Below are 15,866 nucleotides of genomic sequence, written 5' to 3' on the forward strand. Positions count from 1 at the left end.
ACAAAAGGCAACGGTATGGTAGATCTTACAGCATTGTTATGAAATGTATAAGTCTGTTGATTGGATGTTAATGAAACAATCTGGTTGTGTATGGTGAAAGCATGCACACAAAAATACACTTACAGTATATACAAACATTAAAATTAGACAGTGGATAGTATCCAAAGCAACACTAAAAGGATTTGAGTTTAAAAGGTTCTACGCATTCCCGCGTAAGACAACATGAGTTGCTTTAAAAAGCCTGTTCGTACGTCATACACAATTTTAATTCCTAATTGAAATGTTTGTTGGTTAGTCACTTTAGTGTCAGCGACATGTTGCAGTGAGTTCTTCTATACCTACGGTGCTGTATGTAGATTCATTAAATGTCTCTCTTTACCAGGCTATGCTGCTGTAGCTGGTGTACCTAATGGAAATGGGGCTAAAACTTATGGTAATGTCTGCAAAAACTTAAGATAAAAATACTGAATTTACAGTATGTGTATACGATATCACAGAATACAATAATCCTTCTTTAGGTCAAGGAGCCACAGCTGACCCATACAACGGCAATGGAGCTAGACCAAATGGTAAGACTGGTCACGTTAAAATGGTCAGCATGATACTCTTTGAGTTTTTGCAACACAAAACATGTTCATCTTTTTGTTTAGGTAACTTAAGCATCTCTCTGTATTTAACAGGACAGGGGGCAGCTGGAAGTAAACCTATGAAAGGATATGGACGACCACATTATGGCGCAGGTAACTCAACTTCTGCCACCTTGTTTTCGGGGTAATAGTAACATTCACTTTGATACACGTGTACTTCTGTGATTTTAGGTCCAGGTGTGGGGATGGGAGCCTCCAGAGGTATGGGAGTACCTCAGCTTGCCAGGAACCAAGGTGAGTGAAGGCCACCTCTCAGCTCTGAGATCACCACCTAATACACCTGTAACATTGTGTTTTTTTGTTCTAGCCTATGGTGGTAATGGTTATGGAGCTCAACCCATGGGAGGTTAGTCATACACAAGTCAGTCCTTTTTGACATGGCTTACGGGACAATGAATAAAACATAAATACTATTTGTTAATATTTACAGGCTACAATGGCGGTTATGGCAGCGCTGGTTTGGGTCTGGGAGCTCGGTATGGGAATGGAGGAATGAAGGGACCGAAGCCTGGTAGAAATACTCCTACTGTCAAGAGAAAATAATATCTCTGAATTTTTGGATAACATGTTCCTCCTCTGAACTCTTTTGACAATTGTTGAAATTTCAGGCTACGGTGCTGCAGCTGGTTTGCCCAATGGACAAGGTACAAAACCCAACGGTAAACCTGTGAATAATATCCAATACAGCGTATAACTTATCCTTATGGTGTGTTTTGAATTTCACATATATATTATTTTGGGATCTAAGTGCAGTATTACCTTTCCAGAGCTATGACCACTTTTTTTTTATTTTTATTTTTTTATAATTTTTTAAGAATATTTAAACCGTTGTCTCTTGCACCAAAATAATTTTAGAATAAATAAATAACTTAACTTCAAATGAGAGAATCTGTGGATGTCTCTGTGAAGCACAGACAAAGCTAAGTAATGGCAATATTCCAAATGGGTATGGCACCAGATCCAACGGTAAGACCGTCACTTGTTTTTCAAATGTATTTTTGATTCAAAACACTGTTGTATTTTGATGGCATCTCAAGCTGAATATGAAGTGATTTGCTTTAATGAATGTGTTACAGGATATGGAGCCGCCAGAGGAGGTGCTATGAAACCCCAACCAGGTAACGCTAGTATTCTAAATGTGTCACAAAACAAGGACACGGTTATTATGATGAGGATGTTGTGTTATGAGGATGTTTTGTGAGGATTTGTTTAACCATAGGTTTTGGAAATGGAGCGGTTCCCAATAGATATGGAGCAAGACCCAATGGTAAGTGATTTATTGTTGAGGTGTTATAAATGGTCTTCTGTTTCAGTGGGATGGGATTTTATGTGACATTATGTTTAACCCAAGGTTACGGAGCTGCAGCCGGAGCTGGCGTAACCAAAGGCTATGCAGCCAAACCCAATGGTGACCACCTGTTAAAATATACAGTGATGTGTGGGTTACAATTATTACATACGGAAGACTTCAAATGGCGACATTACAAGTCAAACAAAGAAGTAAAGTGAAATGCCACACTGTACTGTATTTCCTTTTTACATATGTCATAATTAAAAGCGTATATACAGTATATAAAAGCGTATGTTAAAAGGATAGTTATTTCGCTTTTCACGTCTTCATGGAAACATTTAGTAATGGCAGGTCTATGCTGCTCTCTGCTGGACAGCAGTGAAACATAATACACCTAAACCAAAGGCCAAATAATTGTTCTTTTAATCTGTTTTTCATTTAATTGACACAGCAAATGCATACATAAAAAGGAAATGCTTGCAAGGACATGTATTGTATTTCACCTTTTTTCTTTGTTTTGATTTAGGCATTTAAGATCTTCCATTACTACCAGCTTTGCTTACCTCTTGTTTATATATTTTTTCAGGTCATGGAGTTGGAAATGGTGCTGCACTCGGAGGATATGGAAGGAAACCCAACGGTAAGTTCCAGCTATCCAATGTCAAATTCATTTGATTCATTAATAAGCTCTGAATACAATATGTCAAAGTTAATCTTGAGAGATGTCTGTGAAGGTAAATGTATATCTGCCTTGAAACTGTCATACAATGTGACACATTAATTATGCAAACACACAAACCATTGTTTGCAGCATACGGAGGCTCAAAACTACAAACTAGCAAAGGAGTTGGAGCAGTGCTGCCCAGTGAAGGTGCTAGGGAATTTGTTGATCAAAACGATTTGTTTTACAGGATATGGTGGTCCAGCTGGTGTACCTAATGGACAGTTGGCTAAAGCAGCTAATACTGGTAAATTATCCTGTACATGCATGTGTTTTGTCAGCTTTATCTCTCTTTTGCTGTATAGCTTACCTAATGTTTTAAGCTTTACTCTTTTTCATTCAAATGTATTTATTTGTTGGTTCTCAGGCTACGACATGATGCCAAATAGTAAGGGTATAAAGAGTGCAGGTGCGTACAATGAAAAGGGCCTAAAAGGTGGAGTTCTCTCTCCTGAGCAGCTGAGTGCAACTCCACAAGCAATAACTGAAGGCGCAGCACCAGTTTCCCCCGAGCCGACGCGTGGTATCCGTGTTATGGTGACACAAGATAAATATCAAAAGCTGCCTTCACCTGTGCCACAAGGAAAAAGCTACAAACAGACGCCACTAATCCTTCAGGCTACACCAGAACCAGCACCAGCGATTCCTCAAGGCAAAGGCCCAAAGCCTGCACCTGCACCCAGACCTGAACCAGGACCCATGGGCCCACAGGGCAAGGCTCCAAAGACAAACCCAGCACCACAGCCTCAAGGCAAGTACCCTAAACCTGAATCTGTGCAAAACGTTTGTGGCAGGAAAGAATCCTCTCATAAAGTTACTCGAAGTTGTTTTTTTTTTTAAATGGCAAATCATTTAAAAATGTTTGACTTCTTCGCATCACTAAAGATGATTATCCCTCTAAAGAGGCACGGTAATATGATCTACTCTGTTAGATAGAGCCACGTACTGTATTTATTTTGTATTAAACAAAGAATATTTATGAGTTCATGTTACCAATTATATTTAGAAAAAATAAATGATAGGAAATACAAAATCCTTGTTGCCTGTGAAACCATTATTTCATGTGGCCTTGTTTTCACAGTAATTTAACTTCCGAAAATCCGTCAATATAGTTATATTTTTCCAACTTATTAACAAAACTGACACTACAACTGTTTTATGTGCAGTTATATTGTATAACCCTACATTTTTTTAAATAGTTTTCACAACCTTATGGCTTTAAATAAAAAGAGCAAGACACATCTACTTTACTTAAGATACGTATATACACCTTTATACACTTATTGAGTGTCAGTATACTCTTATCTGGCATTGTTCAGCATGTTTTGCACTGTTGTAATGATTTAACATTGGCATAAAGTTGCAGAATGTCACTCTACTATTTCATTACAATTACAATGAATTGTGTCCTGTACATTTGAAAACATTGCTTGACTGGTTGTTTATAGCAATGTGGCCTCATTATGCCGTGTGAAATTATGTTTTATAATATGTTGCTTTTGAATTTGTAATTTGACTGTCTACACATCTTTTAATGTGTCTTCGACAGATGTGCATATTCTGTGTTTTTTTTAAACTATGGGGACATTATCAGTAATGACTTCCAAACATTTAGTAAGTTAATATGTTGATGAAACGTGTGACCTCTAGGTTATGTGACTGGAATTGCTCTGCCTGAGCAAAAAGGTGCAGAGGCAGATGCTCTTTTTGAAGAGGGCCCCAGCGAGGGGGATGCTGCCCCTGAAAGCACCAAACACCTGAAAACCAAAGCTGTTCCTGAAACAGTGGCAGCTAAAAACACAGGGCGCATCATCCCCGAGGAAGCACTGGCTGTCGGTGTGCCTGAGTTCGCACCAGAAGAAGCAAACATCAGAAGTCACCCTGGGGCAGGATCGGTCAAAGGTCTCACTGCAGGAGAAACTGGGGCAACTGGTAAACTAAATCTTGATTTGTGTGTGTTCACTCGCTGTGTATTGCATGTGTCGACTGAATTTGTCTTAACTTTGTCCTGAGTCTGTTGCAGAATTGTGGACATTATGAACCTGCAAGATTTGTGGTGTTTTAATGGCTATGATTCAGTCTAACGTGTAGTACTTTGGCAATAAAGATGACATTCTCTATATCAATATATATTACACACCATTGTATGCCCATTAAGGTCATTTTTCTTTGAAGTTACCTTGCGGTTAAATCTTAGAATATTAATTACACAAAAAACTATCTATTATCTTGACTTAATACAAAGACTGGAAACAGTAAGCCTGCCTTTAAAAGCACTATTTGGTCTTTTTACACTTAAAGGGCTGGTAAAGATTAATCCTCTAACCCTCCCCAACAAAGCGAATAAGCGTGTTTCCCAAAATTTCAAGCTATTGCTTTGACATGTGAAGTTTAATTTGGTGCATTCGTGGTGCATGAGGCGGCTTAAGTTTAACCCACTAATTTATTTTTTCAATTGCATTGTTCACTGATGTTGCAAGTGTAACATTATTTAAAGAAATTGTACATGGATTACTTCCAACTAAATCCTGATTTGACGGTTTGTCACTCCTTTTTTTTTTTTTTTTCAGAGCACGGAGGAGGAGCTTCCATCTCCAAGGGACAGGGAGCTAAACCAACAAAACCTGGTAAACATTACTCTCTTTTCTTTGAACAACACCTAATCTGAGTCCTGCCCCACAGACATCCATGGCCTCCTCAGGAGGAAGTGTAACAACTTTGGTTCCCCCACAATTTTAAATGATCCAATGCTTCTTACTTTTAGTGCTAATTAGCAACATGAGCAAACATTATACCTAAACAAGCATATGCAAAATACCGGTTTTGAACATTGTTGTCAATTAAAGCCTCTTCGAAAGAATATGGTTTGAATAAGTCAAAATGTGTTGTGTACAAATAATTTCACGTGATAAAATATTGATGAATGCCTTATTTGTGCGTAAGTTCATGCGCATGGTTTTTGCACAGATTTGTGCAGACGCACTGTTTGTAAATAAGGGCCATTAACATTTCAACTAAGATTATTTTATTAGCATTTGGGGTTTTGATGATGTGTTAAAGTGACGAATGGGAGCTGCTGTTCACTAAATCGGAGGTAATTCGTGTCGGGCCAGTCTTCGAAGGTAAAAAGGTCAAAAGAGTCCAAATAAATGAATAATGTAGTGCAGCTATGCTAAATTACAGTAACATCACAATAATACAAAGTCTGCTTATTTGGAGGTTGACTGTTTGGTTGTAGGAACAAATATTAGTTTATTTTGAAATCTTGAATAGTGCTGGTAATTCATGTTTTTGCTGGTGTTCCAGACTGTGGACCATCAGGAGTACCAAATGGACAATGGATGAAAATACCCCGATCTGGTAAACTGGGAGTATTCTCGTCTCCAATGGCCAAATAGCATGAGCATGCTAAAAAAAGTGCATTTTTACTTTTACTACATGTGGGATGCTTTTTAAGTGGTTCAGTGAAATATTGAAGGAAGGTTAGATTTTACATAAATCCACTGATTGCAGCACTTATTTATGACCCTACGTGAGCTCGGTCACTACCGGGACTTGAATATTAAACACAGAGATGAGTCAGATGATTAAAACTAACTGTACACATTGTTTTTGTCATGTCAAGGTTATAATGCAGGTGCTGGAGCATCCGCTGGCACAAACACAAAAGGTACAGAAGTGTTTGTTGCATGAATAAAATAACACTTATTGTTTATATTGTTAATTATTCATGATTCTTTCATTATTTTTTTTAGGTTATGGAGCAGGAGCTGGTGTTCCAAACAGATACGGTGCTAAACCCAACAGTAAATCAACTTTATTCTTCATCCTCAAAATTCATGTGTATGAAATGTTCACAATGGAGCATTTTGCAGATGATAATTGAAATTGAGTGATATTGTCCGATTGTTTAGGACATGCTGCCAGGACAGGGGGGTATCCAAATGGAGGTGGAGCTAAAGCAAACAAACCAGGTAAAGAGCCTGCTAATAAAAAGGCTATTAGGGCAACACCTAAGGTTTTAAATCCACAAAGTAAGATACATCATACTTAATCTATCAACATATATATCACCGTACTTGTTTTCTCTTCCGTGGTATAAAGGTGAAGGTAAAGACCTTATATTTCTCATTGAAGTTTTGTTCATCCAAAGGTTATGGAGTTGGAGGCGACACTGTCCCTGGACGCAGCAATGGATATGGTAACATTTACTGTCAATATAAACATACAGTGAATCTTGATATTTTCCTGGTTTCCTCTTTCACTTCCATGGAAGTTCAGATGTGTTTTTCAAAGTACCTTTGCATTTATGTGTGCAGCAGACCTTGGCTATCCCAATGCTGGGCAACCTAAGCAACCTCGTGAGTGTTTTTTGTTTTTTTAAAGCAATTGGACCTCATTCATAGGGCATAGGAATCATTATAATTTGAGGTGTGGAATGTGTTTTGATGATTGTTCTGTATGCTCTCAGGTTACGGACAAGGGGCGTACCTCGGAGCTGGATATGGAAATACATATGGAGGTACAATTTGAAAGGATAAGCTTTAATAGTTGTCTTTTAATTCAACTTGTAAGCTGATGAGTGAGGCCTACATAGCTTTATGAACTAAGGCTGAATTTGGACCCCCAAAAAACTGTTTTTGAATTGTTCTCATATAAAATCTGCCGAGTTTTACTTAAATTATGCAATTCCTCTCGGGTAATGCAGGTCTGGGTGAAGCAGTTCAGTCCAGATCAGCTAGAATTTGAGGTTTACTCTAACTTTGTTAAAGCACTGAATACATGAACGGATATTAAACACTGACTTGGTAGATGATGTATTCCGGTAGTTGCTGCTGTGATATTTTGCACCATTTCGCTCGGCATTGAATTCAGAGCACGAAGGGAGTTTATGATGTCTTTTTTGCAGGAAATGGAAATGGCTACAGTGCTGGTGTACAACCTGACTACGCAAGCAAGTGCTATTATATGAAATTTAATTCATTCAATTTTGTGGGAATTACAGTAAAAGTAAGCATTTCTCTATTTTCCAGGTCTTGGCCAAGGTGCTAATGGAAAATCAGGTATGCTATGTGTGGCAAGTGAGGATGCAGTTAAAGATAAATATAGTATAAAGGTGAAGTAAATTACATTAACAAGGCATGGATAGGGAAACAGTAAAAATAATCCATTATTGTCCAATTTGCTGATTCTGCAGGTGGTGCCAAACAAATGCCTTACCATGGAGCTCCAATGGTTCCTGCTGGACTAAATGGTAAAATATGCCATCATATAAAAATATGATTTAGCGGTGAACACAATAATCAACAGTGTCATCCACAATGAAAACTGATTGTGTTGTTTTTGCAAAAACGGACACAACAGCCAAATACCAAACATCTGAGTGGCTGTAATCCAAAATGCTGATAGGCAAAATTTGTAGATCTATCTGTGTGTTTGCATGCACTTCTGTAATCTGATCATTGATTTCAGGAACTTGGTGTGATTACTATGTAAAAGTTGGCAGCACGTTCATCTCGAGGTGTAAAAGTAAATCTATTCGATAAACATTTCCTGTGTACTCATTCAGGAATGAGCCAGTTTGAGCCTCAGTCCGCTGGCCTTGGTCCAAATGGAAAATTGGGCAGCATGTATGGTGGTATGGATAACGTTATTTCTTTCAAATCTTTATTAATGCAAGAAAACTCAGTGAGAGAAAGCACATGCCTTAACATTAACTTAAACATTTTGAAAAATGCAACATGTCGGAACCAAAACCTTCTCCAATGTTACAGGAATGGGCGGCTGGCCTTTTGGCGGTCAGAACCTGGGAATGGCTGCGGAGAAATCAAACGGCAAGTACGGTGAGTGCTTGTTGGTCGTATTCTGTGACTACTCTATAATGTAGCCTGGATAGGGAGTTTTATTTACGGCTTCATGAGTTTGTGGCACCTTGATGTTCAGAACTGTCATATAAATCTTATACTTCTTACTTCTTTTCATTCATTTGCCATACAACATTATTCTCTGCCCACTCACTTGCTCACTTTGATTTAGGCATTGGTGGGTTGCAATTTGGTGGACAACCCCTCAGTACAGAGACTAATGGAGCAGGGAAGTATGGTATGTCTGTGATATGTTATAATTACATGCTTTCTTTTCAGTCTATTGCATGTAGGCCTTGATGGAAACTGCTAATTAATTTTTTACTGATCCGTGTTTTATACACCAAAGTCCCTATAGCCCATTAACAATCAATACAAGCATGAATGGTGAGTCTAATGAGTCCATGTGTCTCCCAACTGTCTCAATTCTATCCAGGTTATGGTGGGAGCCCTTATGGGCCTGCTGGTGATGGCAAATCATCTACAAAATATGGTGAGCCATTTGTCAAGCAGTATGTTATATTTCAAAATAATGTGTCGTTCCATGAACAGGCTAACTTTTTGGTGTGTTTGTCTCAAAGTGGGAGTCAAACCAGTTCATCCTGGCATGTTGCTGCCATTTTCACTGAGCTTCAAAGGCCTTATGTCTAGCTTGAGATATTCTATTAATTCAAAATACTTTGCAGGTGGTGTTGGTGCCGGCATGGGAGGGGATCCTGCACCCGCACAATATGGTCAGTTTGATGGGACAAAATGTTTTTTTTTGCTTTGGCTAGTAGTTTTATCTTCATTGCAGTAGCCATTTCAGAAATGTACACACTGGAGAAATCAAATCTACACTTGACTATGAAACGGCTTCTCTTGAGGGCCCATTTTGAGAAGTCATGTAATCATTTTGTACTCTATTCCCGCCATCTGTGATCAGGATATGGTGGGTTCCCCAACGGTGGGCAGCTTCTTGGTCTCGGCAGTAATGGAAATACAGCCGGCAAATATGGTGAATACTTAACTTTGATATCTCTTGTTGTTGCTTTGCTTGCTACACACACCTCACCCCTGAACCTTTTAGTATTCTTCCTCTTTATTATTTCTCCATCTTGTCTACAGGTTATGGAAGAATGCCTTTTGAAGCTCAACCAGCTGGACTAAGCCCTGAAGCCATATCTACTGGAGAATATGGTAAAGACTTGTTGACATGCTGGGGAATACTCTCATTAGCTTATTTGTATGGTAAATTGCCTTGCAACCAACAAGCAAATACTCCAGGAAATTACAGCCCTCAACCAAGAAATAGTTTTGCACATAACCTCTTGTAACAGCAACTTGTCGTGTTTCCAGTCTGTATGCTAAGCTAAGTTAGCTGACTGCTGGCAGTAGTTTCCTATTTAGCGCACAGGTATGAGAATGGTATCAATCCTCTAATTTTACTCTCGCCAAGAAAGCAAATAAGTGTATTTCCCAAAGTGTGTTTCTTTCAATGATTAGTCCATTAAAATGTGAATTATGAGAAAATAGAAATGCAGTCAGAGTCATGAAACCATAGGTTGTCTAGATTTTTTCAGACAGACATTCTTAAGCTATTGTATTTGTTGTTTAATTTATTTAATTATGTGTTTTCTTGCAGGTCTGCCTGGGTCACCATATCAACCTGAACCACTTGGACAATATCAGACTGAACCACTTGGACAATATCAGACTGAACCACTTGGACAATATCAGACTGAACCACTTGGACTTGGACAGCTCGGAAAATTAACAGGCAAATACAGTGAGATTGAGCAAACATGACAGCTACCTTCTAATTATCCCTTGTTTGTTTCTTTATTTGGTTTAACTTGACATCTCTATGTGGTTGGCAACTGCTAAGGAGGTGGTGAAGTTCCCTATGCACCACAAACTCTTGGTTTTAGGAGTGAAGCAAAACCTTTTGGGAAATATGGTACAGTATATTCCATTTATTAGCCCTTTTCATGCCAATAATTTATAACATTTCACTAAATAATGATTTCATATCAATCTCTCACAGATAACCAGGGACCATACCAGTCGCAGCCTCTTGAATCTGGTGGACAATATGGTATTTTGTCGTTATTGCCACTAATTTCCCACCAGTTGGATTAGAAATACAGTAACCATATATCGTTTCCCCTTAAACAGATGCAGCTGGTTTACCTTATGATCCCCTGCCACTTGAGCCACATTCAGCTGGAAAATCTTATGGTGCGTCAGGAAAAGCAGTTTCTTTTTATGAGATTATCGGCACAAATATGCTTCAGAGCCCAGTCTCTTATCTTGTTTATTTACTCCTGACCTCTTAGTGAACGAAGATGTACAGACGCCAGCATTTGCAGCTGAAGGCGATGGGATGTCCATTGATAGATACAGTAAGTACACAGTGTGTATTTCTGCATGGTGGTCTCTTTTGGCTGAACTGCATACAGGTAATGTTCAACCGGTTGTCAATTTCCGAAAATGTGGGCTATATAAATGGACAAGGGCAGCCAGAAGGTAAAAAAAAGGAAATGTATTGAAGGAGCTGTGTGTCGGATTTAGTGGCATCTAGTTCTCACTTTCAAAGCGTGTGGGTGAACTAAGATGGCCTTTAGATAACGTAAAAACATGAAAGACTCTCTAGAGCCATCGTTTGGTTTGTCCGTTGTGGGCTACAGTAGAAACATGGAGGTGGAGTCTGTGGAAGAGGACCTGCTCCTTATGTAGATATGAACGGCTCATTCAATGCTAACAAAAATACAACAAATCTTAGTTTCAGGTGATTATATATGAATGAAAACAGCTTTCAATATTATATTCCATTTCTGCAAATGGGTCCCCATAAATCCGACACACTATTGATTTAATTGCATACATGGTGCGTTGACAATAAAGACAAAATTGAAATCTTAGTTTACAATTATTCTATTTTTTCTCTATTGTGTCTCTCCCTCCATAGATGTCGCATTTCCTGCAGCTCCCAGTCCCAGCCCCACCCTGGTTTACCCCTCTGACCCATCCTATCTGCCTGTGGAGTTCTTCAAGCCTGATGTGGTGCCTGGAGCAGGTGTTGAGGACCTGCGTGAACCCGTGGGCACTGCCGGCCTCGCTCATGGCTCTGCAGAAACGCAGGGCGTGGCTCAGGTGCCTGAGCAGCCTGATGACCTGCTACATCAACAGCAGCTGCCACGTCGGATACACATTCAGCAGCATCTCAAACTGCATTTTCACCCACAAGGCAAGTCCTTGAGAGGTCAAAACAATGTACTATAAACTACACTACTTGCCAAGTTGTGGTTTTATACACCAGAAGAGCTGTTTTCCCATTTCCAGTCTTTGTGCTCTTTAAGCGTCATACTTAACGGACGGATATGAAAGTGGTATCAATCTTCTCATTGAACTCTCAGCAAAAATGTGAATAAGTGTATTTCCCAAAATGTCTAAGTATTCCTTTAAGTGCCAAACATTAAAATCTGGGCAGAGTCTTTGAAGTGAAACTTTATATGTAATATTCCAAGATAAAGAAGTATTTTGAAAACTTTCACATGTTGAAATGTTTATTTTCTTTGCCCACAGAAGAGAAGAGCGGCAAATATGACTTGAATGGCTTCTTTGGGAATAGTGGCTATCAAGGTAAGAGCAGAATCAAACTAAAAGATTACCATATTCAGCTTGCAGACTGCTGTACAACCATCTCTACATTTTCTTTCTCCACACAGGTTAAACCTGCAGACAACGACAAGCATAATATTTTTCTGCCGTTGTATATTATCTTTGAATGTTTTCCTATCTGTATATTACTATTTTATTCTGTCTGTCGAATAATTCTGGTATTTTTGTGTTTGTTAGTAGAGATAAAAGCGCATTTAAACATTTTGAGTTGTTGGGTTTTCTGATATTATTATGCACCCCTGCATTACCTTTTTGTCCTGCACTTCCTGCTCACTGTACATGAGTTTGGTTGGTGGAGACATGGAGTTTGCATATTGTCAGTGTTTTGATTGAATCAGTCAGTTTTGCCTGATAAAAAATGAATACTGTAAAACATAATTCAGTTTAATTTATTTTTGCATGGGAGAGGTTTTTTTTTACACTTGTGGCAAACATCTGTTTATTATTGTACAGAATTTGATTGAATAAAACCATCAGTGAATACCCACAGTGGAAAATCCCTCGTTTGTATGGAATTATCTGTGCCAGTGAGTGAATGTCATTAAGAAAACAATCACCTCTTCAAGTGTTGTAATCCCCAGATCATTCTGAATGCAACACAGTTTTAAATGTGTATGGGGAATAGGAACCTGTGTGCAGTCTATAATAAGGGAAATACAGAATATACCTATGTTGAAGTTGAGATGTTAGTCAGTTATGAGCCATGATAAGTAGCAGCTGCGGTAGTGCACATGGCTTTTTGTGAGGATTACCCCAGCTTAGGGATAAGAGCCCTTTGCCGATTGGCCCTCCTGAAAGCATGCCACTTGGCCAGCTCAACAGGTCGCTTGCTTGGAATTACACCTGTCCAATGATGGATTTCAAGGAGCAGAATTTCCGGCTGCCTGTGGACATGACTGAGTGTGGACTAGTTTAGGATGTAAATGGTGAGGGACCTGCACTGTCAACTAAATGTGAGGGCATTAGCTGCAGGAAGTTGTGATGGTGCTTTACAAAAGGCCGCGGCTGTTGGATTTTACAAAAACCCCTCAGCACCTTCAGTTCAACAAATATGTCCTGACGGGTTACCGGCCCGTGTCCACGGCTCCAGAATGCCTCGGGAGCCTCTTCTACATGCACAATGAGCTGGGCAACATTTACACCCATGGTAAGACCAGAACATAACTGTGCATGCCTTTGCTTCGTGTCAATCTGGACTAAATCTAAAAATGTAAATTATTGTTTTTATCTACATCTGAATTGTTGAATTGAAATATATCTTTACAGTAAAATAGCGAATGTTTCTAATGATTTAACTCATGCGGGTGATGCACAAGCTAAACGGGTGACGGATGTCCACTACTCTCACTTATCAGTTACAAGCGTACTTGACCAGGGTGTGTAATGAGGATATGGGGCATTAGCTGTAATCTGCCCTGGGAATCCTTGTCCTGGAAATATCAAACTGTTAACAAGGTCTTTAGGTGTGTGTTTGGTTGACACATTTCAGCTGTAGGTACACACATGTAACGCAACAGGCAAAGCATCCTGGAGATGCATAGGTTTGCTTAAATTGCAAGCAGTTACAAAATTAGAGTGTAATCATATATTGAAATGTGTGCTTTTAATGTAAGACTTCAACGACAAATTAAAACCTGGCTAAACCTGTGCAAAGACGTGTACATTTTTTTAAAATGAACTGACCTTGAACTTCTGAATGCATCTTCCTCACTCCATTTTCTCCTTGGCTATCCCATAAGTTCGTTAAGACTAACACTCTTACTAGGGGTAAGTGAAGGGCTTTAGAGTCTTGCTCATGTTTCCTTATGCGTGTTGCCAACAGCCATATCTTTCACATTCCTGGTAAAGAATAAAACAGAGGAACCTCTCAGACTATTAAATTCCTCATATTGCTCTGCATGATGTGATATTCAACATCTGCTCAATATAAAAACAGATGCCAATATAACTGAAGAAATAACACATCTGTGTATATTTCCAACGCTTTTCATTTTATCTTTATCTCACTTCATTTTCTTTCTTTCTCCTTTTATCTCCTAATCTTCTGGTCACCTCAGGAGTCCCTTTTTTCCTTTTCTTGGTGCTGCTACCTTTTAGTATCCCCTGGATGGAGGTGGACAGCGTCTGGATCTGTGTGGTCCACTACCTGGCCTGCCTCTGCCCCACCGTGGGCTCGGTTGTCTACCATGTGTTCATGAACCATGTGGGAGGAGAACATGTGTATGACACCCTGCTCTCCCTGGACATGTTTGGGGTCTGCCTAGTTAACACCCTGGGTAGGTCCTTGATGCTGATTGGCTCTGCTGTCTTCGATGCGATTTTTTTTTTTTGCACTGGGTGCAACATCATCGAATCAAAGCTATTTTCAAGTCGGACAAATTACATCTGACAATCTTCATTCGTGTATCTTTTGTCTGATGAAGAAAGTGAGCTGCACTTGAAAAGAAAAAAGAGGATAAGTGGACCTTGGATTAAGATTTAGTCAGAATACAGTTTCTAAGGTAAAGAACGTTCACAACCATGTCAAATCAAGTCGAATGTCTTCATAAGCAAATTGCAAATCTTGATCATCACTCAAATGCTGAGTTAGATGAGAAAATCAACACCACTCTCATATCACTCCATTCAATATGGAGCTAGAGCCATGAGATGATTAGCTTAGCTTAGCATAAAGACTTGAAATGGAAGGAAACAGCTAACCTGACTCTGTCCAAAGGTGGTAAAATCCACCTTCAAGTACCTTGAAAGCTCTCCAATGAACACTTTATACCTAGTTTGTTTAACCAGTACAAAAAGCAATATATTAATCACAATGTCACATGGAGTTATGATTAATTGGCTGCGAGCAGTGACTTCCTGAAGTCTTGTCGCCACCGTTGACAAGCATCCAGCAGAGACTCTACCAAGACAATAACATCTGACTTATTTCTTTTATTGCAGTTTATTAACTTGTATATCTTCCCTCTTGTCACCAGGTGCACTTCCCATCATCCACATCACTCTTCTTTGCTACCCAACCATACGACAGACTGCCTTGCTGGCCTACATCCTCCTGTCAGCCTACAGCATCTACTGTGCCACCACGGCACATACTAACATCCTGCGCCTGCAAGCTTTCCTCTGGCAGGCCGTGTTCCGCTTCAGCCTCTTCCTGTTCCGGGTGTTCGGCAGTGGGGCGGGCAGCCCAGACTCCCTGCGTCTCTTTGTCATCATGGACTCTCTGGCTGTAATGGGTGGGCTGGTCAACGTCATCCAGATCCCTGAGCGCTTCATCCCTGGCCTGTTTGACAACTGGGGCAACAGCCACCAGATAATGCATATCATGGTTATTTGCTCAATTATCTACCTGCATTGGGGCACACTGGAGGATTTAGCCTGGATTAAGACCTACCAGTGTCCTACTGAGTGAGGCAAAGTGTATAAAAGTACACACGTATATACACTCAAGGCTACGCTGATAGAAACGAGATTTAGGATTCGATGGGGCAGGAGGCGTAAAGTACAAAGAGGCAAGTTGATTCGAAAAGCACTTTAGTCTTAGCTGCTGAAATTCTTCACATAGGATATTAGCAATTTGACATTTTGCCACAGCAGAATAAGAGGAACTTACAGTGTTGTAACTGTGGAACTCAAAGAACAATATACCAAATTAAAAATCCTGAGCATACTTGATTTTTAGT

General features: G+C 39.5%; 2 protein-coding genes across 2 annotated transcripts in view; both read left to right on the forward strand.

Annotated features, from left to right (window-relative positions):
- Positions 1-12,238, forward strand: part of cmn (calymmin) — a 12,622-nt gene extending 384 nt beyond the window's left edge. The window contains exons 3-34 of the mRNA XM_031842945.1: positions 519-569; positions 819-881; positions 955-993; positions 1,256-1,291; positions 1,867-1,914; positions 2,525-2,578; positions 2,750-2,906; positions 3,027-3,410; positions 4,310-4,591; positions 5,230-5,286; positions 5,966-6,019; positions 6,285-6,329; positions 6,415-6,465; positions 6,574-6,633; positions 6,813-6,860; positions 6,979-7,020; positions 7,131-7,181; positions 8,229-8,297; positions 8,434-8,502; positions 8,696-8,761; positions 8,960-9,016; positions 9,210-9,257; positions 9,449-9,520; positions 9,631-9,702; positions 10,148-10,291; positions 10,391-10,462; positions 10,550-10,600; positions 10,681-10,743; positions 10,842-10,907; positions 11,474-11,752; positions 12,091-12,147; positions 12,234-12,238. Of these exons, the coding sequence (XP_031698805.1) occupies positions 519-569; positions 819-881; positions 955-993; positions 1,256-1,291; positions 1,867-1,914; positions 2,525-2,578; positions 2,750-2,906; positions 3,027-3,410; positions 4,310-4,591; positions 5,230-5,286; positions 5,966-6,019; positions 6,285-6,329; positions 6,415-6,465; positions 6,574-6,633; positions 6,813-6,860; positions 6,979-7,020; positions 7,131-7,181; positions 8,229-8,297; positions 8,434-8,502; positions 8,696-8,761; positions 8,960-9,016; positions 9,210-9,257; positions 9,449-9,520; positions 9,631-9,702; positions 10,148-10,291; positions 10,391-10,462; positions 10,550-10,600; positions 10,681-10,743; positions 10,842-10,907; positions 11,474-11,752; positions 12,091-12,147; positions 12,234-12,238 (2,712 nt within the window). The remainder of the gene's footprint in view (positions 1-518; positions 570-818; positions 882-954; positions 994-1,255; positions 1,292-1,866; positions 1,915-2,524; positions 2,579-2,749; positions 2,907-3,026; positions 3,411-4,309; positions 4,592-5,229; positions 5,287-5,965; positions 6,020-6,284; positions 6,330-6,414; positions 6,466-6,573; positions 6,634-6,812; positions 6,861-6,978; positions 7,021-7,130; positions 7,182-8,228; positions 8,298-8,433; positions 8,503-8,695; positions 8,762-8,959; positions 9,017-9,209; positions 9,258-9,448; positions 9,521-9,630; positions 9,703-10,147; positions 10,292-10,390; positions 10,463-10,549; positions 10,601-10,680; positions 10,744-10,841; positions 10,908-11,473; positions 11,753-12,090; positions 12,148-12,233) is intronic.
- A 929-nt stretch (positions 12,239-13,167) lies between these two features.
- paqr4b (progestin and adipoQ receptor family member IVb) lies at positions 13,168-15,595 on the forward strand. Its single transcript, XM_031842891.1, has 3 exons — positions 13,168-13,333; positions 14,244-14,462; positions 15,162-15,595. The coding sequence occupies exons 1-3, from the start codon at positions 13,168-13,170 to the stop codon at positions 15,593-15,595; spliced, it is 819 nt and encodes a 272-aa protein (XP_031698751.1).
- Positions 15,596-15,866: the final 271 nt, after the last annotated feature.

This window comes from Anarrhichthys ocellatus, unplaced genomic scaffold (assembly GCF_004355925.1).
Source record: "Anarrhichthys ocellatus isolate YVR2014 unplaced genomic scaffold, GSC_Weel_1.0 scaffold4, whole genome shotgun sequence".
Taxonomy (NCBI): domain Eukaryota; kingdom Metazoa; phylum Chordata; class Actinopteri; order Perciformes; family Anarhichadidae; genus Anarrhichthys; species Anarrhichthys ocellatus.